Genomic DNA, 6941 nt, shown 5'->3' with positions numbered 1-6941 from the left:
TATTATCAATTATTAATAATTGTTAGACTGTTTGTCTATTCGAACTCTACATAATATGTAGAGACTGAAAGGAGATAGAGAACATAAACGCTCTATAATTGAGCGTTTTTGCTTTATATTCCTTGTCTTGTTTCTTGATGATTGTCATTACTAACTAATATCACCTAATATTTTTTAATATGTTTATCTACTGTATTATGTATTTTTGTAATCGTATTAAAATTCAAATTACCTATTTATCGTTACATTATTAGGTGAATACAGAAGATTTACTATTTAATCATTGTATTACTTAATTATAAATTTTGAAACGCAATTAATGTGAGATTGCATAAGCATACGAAAAATGTAAGTAAAAAATAAAGAACATATTGATACAGATTATTATTTTTATTAGATACTACTTCCACATCCGCATTTGACTGCTTAGGCGAAATGAATAAGAATATTCTAAGCTTCAAATTAATTCAAGCCAAATACAGCAAATATACAGAATTGCATCAATAACTTATTAGATCGGACGTTTTCTGTTCGATTGTGAATACTTAGGTTAAGGGCATTCTGTGGTCGAAATACGAACGTTTTCGTCCACAGTATATAGAAAATAATATGTTAGACTGTGTTTTCGTCTCTATTTTTATATGAAACAATAATAAATCATCTTGGCTGATGGCTCTTAAGTATTAAACACGATAGGTAATATCTTATGACCTCTACATAATATTATCTTTAGCTATAACCCGCATCTCTCAAACTCAGTCATCCTATGTTTTAACTGCTTGACCTGTTTTCATCTGGAATTTCTAATAGGTAGGTACGCGTTGTTTCTGACCCGTTTAAGCTGACTGATTTTAGGTGTTTCATTTACATATAGTTCGTTATAAAATGTAAGTATGTAGGCTCTCTGATATTTTAGTATATAGAATCATAACAGAAGGCCTATTATAGGCATTAAGTTTCTCTTACAGCATCGATTACAATACAAGCCTTGATAAATACGGTTAGTACATTATAAAAATGTTCTAGGAAATGACGTTTATAAATAACTGATCTACCTCAAGGTATCATGGTACGTATCTACAGGAAAATTATAAATAATTACCACTCAAAGGTGGATATTATTTTGCTATCTAGTAAATCTATTGTGGCATACACGCGTCACATGTATGTTTGTGTTTATATTTCGATTAAATCAAAACGACGGAACCGATATTTAATGAATATAGAAATAAATTGGGGATCTTGAAGAAGGATATTTCACTTGGCATGAAATACTTTATTATAAAAGATGCTGTGAACGTGAAAAACATATGGAGCTCATTTTTTTTTCATGAAGACAAACTAACATCTTAGTCTTCTAAGTTAAAGTTAAAAATAAATAAAAACATAATGATTTAATTACATTTAAATTGTGATTGGAAAATACACTTGGATAAGTCTATAATAAGAACAATCATAATCCACTTGGGAGGCTTCGTCTTATGAATCCGTATAAGGTTTCCATTGAAATAAATTCAATCAATGTCACTTAAGTATTTTACAGTCTTTTTGTTTAAAAAAAATGAGCATGTGAGCACATAATATGTCAGTAGTGAAACTTCTTTGGCAAGATTAGACACAACAACCGTCGCCATACTCCATGACGTGACGGTATTGCCATGACGCGACCTTGAAATTTTACTCTCAACGCGCCTAAAGAAGTTTCACTTCAATAACATTTATTCAGTAAAAAAATGCCACATCAGGATGTTCAGATTGACAATAGGTTGGAAGGCTCATCAAAGATGAAAGGAGAATTTTTAAGTGGTTTTCTTCATTTACTTGTATCTTCCTACTTCAAATTCCTAAGATCTTAAGATAATATTATATCCTTTCTTTTCATAATAGAAAAAGATGCCTCATTTAATAAGTATGCTTATAAGTATGTATGTAGATTGTAGGTATAATAACTTCACTTCTCTGCAAAGAAATTCGTCAAAATTATGATTTTGGAAAATGAATACTGATCCAGAATCAGGTACTATAAACTTAAGTAATAACTTCCAATTTAAGTTATTATTTTTATTATCTAAAATAGCTCTAGATCTCTAAATGTCTTAATAGTGCAGTCATTATAAAGAACAATGCTTATTGTATGTTAACTCAATACTTACTCGGGTATTACGAGTATATACAGTTTCATGTAAGTTTTGTTGTCTTTAAGAACATAATATCATACGACATTACTACCTACATATTATTTTAATCTTTCTCATTAGCTTGTTATGTTCTTATTTGTTACAGAATATGTATTTGTATGTGATCTTCGTCCGCTAGACGAAGTCCAATTAAATTGAAACGTCCTCTTATCCGACAAATACAAACAATAATCCAATAATAATTAATTGGAGATAGTTTCTCAACCTTTGGATATGTCCTGTTTAGCTTAGATAACAAATAATGTGTGAAAATATAAGTTAACAGTTTCAAAAGTGTTTTTTTTTAATCCAGAATCACGCCGTAAAGTATGATTGATGTTGTTTTTGTTTTCTTCTTTCTAATTATATAATTAAAATGTTGCACTTGTATTCAAGAATTCAAGAGGTGTGTATGTTAATAATTAATGTATTTATAGTTATTGACGTAAATCTAGTTACCTACATAATATTATGTACTACATAGTCACAGAGACCGACACAGGGTAAGTTTGGCACACGGACGACGCCCATCTAATTAAATGTAGTAAGTATATGGTGCAAGTATTATTTATAATAATTATTTAATGCAAGTATGTAATTGTATGTTCTATTGATGAAAATTCTGATGACGTAGATATGCCTAATTTAACTACGTATTTTCAGTTTTAACGATGAAATAGAATTGCAGCAATTTTTTGTGGTTACTGACTATCGCTTGATAATGTGAAGTGAACATAAACGAAGTCGCGATAAAAAGATAGTTTACATTAATACTTAGTAAGTATCATATTAGCTAAGCAAAACAATGGAAGACTCCCATCTCCTATCCAATCAATCAATATGATGTTGATTTTTGAGATAAACGTGGCTTAGGTATGTTTCTCTTCGTCTAATTCTTAATGATTATTCCTTCCAAATATCACCCAAAACTGAAGGAAAATGTAACAGACGGACAATTTTTCGTATTTAATTGTACATATAGAAGTAGGCATGGATAAATGTAATAATAGCGTATCAACTTCATCTATTATGAAGGTGTGGCTCTGAGTAATAGAGAGAATTATTGTTATTGAGCGTATAATACGATAAAGTAGTGCTTTTAAAAAATTGTTGATTAAATTGTACTGACGTCATCGAAGTTCATTGTTTTTATTGTGTGTATTTAGCCATAGCTTGCCAATAGAACACGCCTAATTACTACTAACAGCTTTCGCATTTTTGGTCGTATATCATATGGTTTAGGTCTTTTCTGTAATACCTTACCTACAGTATGACCTAGTATATTATTATTAGTCTGTGGTATGACTGACAACTTTTTACAATCCTTACCAAGTATTTTTCCAATAATCGAAATCGAGATGTTTTGTGAAACTGTTGCGTGGTTACGATCACGTATTGACCAAATTTGAAGACGAAAGTCTGCCAGGCTTACGTGACCTTTGCCTCGTCTATCAGTTATAAACACTTACGCAAAAATCAGTCCAGTACGCAGTTTAATGTAATGATTTAGAAAATCGAGGGTTATTTTGTAAGTAGAAATTATTTGTTCTTAGATACCTAACACTGTAAAATATAAAACGTTACTCTTCTCGAACTTTAACCGGAGTAGATGTGAAAAAAAATATACAAGTACATATTGTTTATTTACAGCAGTCAATTAATAAATTAACGTAAGTATATGTTGTTATACTATAGATATAAGTATCTATATCGTTGGAATTTGGAAACAATCGTAATGTAAAAGTAGAGTATAAAAAAGAGAGCCATCATAACTCTAATCGTATTTTAATTTAATTCCAATTCAGGCTGCTTGTCTTAACACATAAAAAATAATAAAATAAACACAGGCGCTGAACTATGGACATGTTTCCATCGCTCTTCGACTCAGTACCTAAAACCAGGTCTCAATTCGTAAATGACCTGGACATACCAGAGATTCCCGTAACACCTTACATCTGGACCCCAGAGGTGTCACCAAGGCACAGTATATCGTCACTCAGTGAGGAGGAAGTTAGGACAGAGTCGTCTGACTCAAGTTTAGCTCTGTCCAGGGCTATGACAGACTCGGAGATAGATTATGAGAGGTTTAGACGGGTGAGATTTGTTTAAGCAAGGTTAATTAAATTGAAGATTTACATAATTACGTATTTTAATAAATGAAAATAAATTATAACAAATAAGAAATATTTTTAAAACTAATAAAAATATATAATAAACACCATGGATGCGATGATTCTACAAGCAAAAGCAAGTATTTCTTTAGATTATATATGTGTTATTCTGGTATTATAAGTTACATTATTGCAAAGTATCATCAAAATCGGTTCAGTGGTTTCATTGTGAAAGAGTAACAAACAAACATAGTTTATTCTTACATATTACGATAATGTGTTGTAAATGTCGGCAAATAGTACCTAATTAATTAAATTTATAATAATATAAATAAAAATTAGTTTCAGAAAAGAACTCTCAGTGATCCGTGGTTAGAAATGAGAAAAGTTTTGAACTCTTTTCCACCTGGATATTTAGACTCGTTGAATAAGTAAGAAATTTTAATTTATCTTCTACTTTATCTATATTTTAGCAATAACTTTATCATTATTTCAATTTAATAGATGTACTTACAAAGGACTTCATTTGATTTAATTAATTAAATACACAGATTTAAAAAGTATCTTTAAATGATTATAAATCTTAAATTTATACTATACTAGATTTCCGCCCGCAGCTTCACTCGCTTTGTCGAAAACTCAAGAAGAACAACTCTATTAAAAAAAACCGTTTCAAAATTAGTTACATAGTTTTAAAGATACGGACAGACAGACTTCTGCACTTACCTACTAACTACATGTAGTGGTTAATAGTCGTCTACTAAAAACATCCCTTCACAGTTTCAGCTATCAAGAATCAGAATCCGAATGTACCGATACCGATTCAATAATCGGTAAACCCAATTACAATGAGGAATTACGTCTGAAGATGGAGCGGTTCTTCGACGAGGAGTGTCAAGCGTTCAGTCCTGATGACCCTGGGTACATTGCGCTGCAGGAGGCTCTAGCTGATTCGGAAGTAAAGGTATAATTTTGTCAAGGAAAAAAAATAAAACACAAATATCAATTTATTTTTAAAATATTTTTATATTTAAATTTTTAAACGTACTTATTTTATATTTATTACTTATAACTTTGGTTTTATTACGTTTCCTACACAATCGAAAGAAAACAGATATTTTAAATTTTAATGAACGACATAAAATTAAAGTTTGCAAAAACATTAATTGCGTGTGCAATGACTAATCTAATTAAACTCAGACTCTAGAATGATCAAAAAAATCAAGTAATAATGAATCAGAGTTCAATAATCTAATTTCCTAGAAATCATTGACATCACAAGCGAGGCGATGCACGATGTGACTCGATTCAAATACCATAGGAACCAAATGAATGAATTTCGCAAGATTTCAAATGAATATGACTCATAGTTTCATAATACTAGTATATTATGTAGTATTTATTACATTATCTGTGGTTTAACGTGATGTTGCGTGCGTATGTTTAAAGATTACACATGAAATAAATAATAATAAAACAGTTGACAAGTGTGATAAAGATTTGTCATTTGTTACGAGAGTTGCGGCTTTCCTATACCGGATGAAATTCAATAATACATACCTATTATTATGAAATATACAGTACTTTATGTACAATATTTTTTGCTAAACTAATGTACTAAATCAATTTTTATGGAGTTGTAAAAATGTATTTTTTTTTATATTTTATTTACCCATGATGAAACTAAATGATGTAAAAGTGTTGTATAACTAGCTTCTGCTGACAACTTTACTCCGAGTACGACCTTTGAAAATATGACTTGTTATTTATAAAACTAAAGGTCGAAAAAAAAAATCCAAAAAATAGTGTTTTTAACTATAATTATTACAGTTTTGCACTATTATTTTATGTATACATATGCCTAACTATATTTGATAATAATTATTATGAGGCAATTGATACCATTTTTTTACTTTTCCAGGACTCTGATTTGGAGAGCAGCCTATCGTGAGGAATCGAAACTTTTTCAATGAAGATTATTTTTGTGTAATGTGTGGTGTGTTTATTTAACAAAAGAATTACTATTGAATAAATCATTATCATATAATATATAAATGGTGTCTTTCATTCTATCGACCAACCTTTAATGCTTTAAATGAACTTTTTATTAATGCATGAATATTTAACAGATGGCGCTAGCAGTCTTGTTCATACACATGGACGTATAAAAAAAGACGGACGGTATATCGCCTAAACATTGAGTGAAGCCTAGTAATGGCGGCGAAACATCCATGTGTGTGTGCCATGTTGCCATGGCAACAGTTGTCTTGATGACAATGGCGGCTGTATTTTTTTCTATAAATTTTGCCGTAATAATTTTGTCATTAAAACATAAAAGAAATAACTTGCTTCCCTGTGGAATGTAATCCCTTGTGTTTTGTTATTTAAAATTGTACTGTTGCGACACCATTTAACCACGCAAGACGGCATTTTAAATATTTTTTGTGAAACAGTGACGCAGTTAATCAGTCGGTAGTTCACGACGTAATGGCGGCCGACTAGCTTACTATGGTGAGAATGTGTGCATGTTTATTGTCTTTACACGATCGCTAGCTTACTATGGTGGCTTCACGTTGTTTGTTCGTAATACGGCGTCCGTCTTTTTTATACGTCCATGTTCATACATATTACCATCTTCATAGTTAATTAATAA

General features: G+C 30.5%; 1 protein-coding gene across 2 annotated transcripts; it reads left to right on the top strand.

Moving 5' to 3' along the window:
- The first annotated feature begins 2601 nt into the window (after positions 1 to 2601).
- Positions 2602 to 6302, top strand: LOC149483647 (uncharacterized). 2 transcript variants are annotated; one of them, XM_089702993.1, is made up of 5 exons: positions 2602 to 2725; positions 4025 to 4271; positions 4631 to 4719; positions 5069 to 5252; positions 6210 to 6302. In XM_089702993.1, exons 2-5 carry the CDS (start codon positions 4035 to 4037, stop codon positions 6237 to 6239), a joined length of 540 nt encoding a protein of 179 aa, XP_089559119.1. In that variant the 5' UTR covers positions 2602 to 2725; positions 4025 to 4034; the 3' UTR covers positions 6240 to 6302. The 2 variants fall into 2 exon arrangements, with proteins under 2 accessions (XP_089559119.1, XP_089559120.1); XM_089702994.1 differs by lacking the exon at positions 2602 to 2725 and adding an exon at positions 3518 to 3847.
- The last annotated feature ends 639 nt before the right edge of the window (positions 6303 to 6941 follow it).

Source organism: Colias philodice, chromosome 13 (genome assembly GCF_061535455.1).
Source record: "Colias philodice isolate Cphi_HAF_F1 chromosome 13, ilColPhil1 Martin Lab GWU primary, whole genome shotgun sequence".
Lineage (NCBI taxonomy): Eukaryota > Metazoa > Arthropoda > Insecta > Lepidoptera > Pieridae > Colias > Colias philodice.
The sequence above is the reverse complement of the archived record's forward strand: the minus strand, read 5'-3'. Positions and strand labels throughout refer to the sequence as shown.

What these genes read in the sequence shown, in the direction of transcription:
- LOC149483647 (XM_089702993.1), top strand. Translation starts at nt 4,035, where the DNA reads ATGGACATGTTTCCATCGCTCTTCGACTCAGTACCTAAAACCAGGTCT. An exon ending in ATTATGAGAGGTTTAGACGG is followed by an intron (nt 4,272 to 4,630) that starts GTGAGATTTGTT and finishes AATAAAAATTAG; the next exon opens with TTTCAGAAAAGAACTCTCAG. An exon ending in TATTTAGACTCGTTGAATAA is followed by an intron (nt 4,720 to 5,068) that starts GTAAGAAATTTT and finishes ATCCCTTCACAG; the next exon opens with TTTCAGCTATCAAGAATCAG.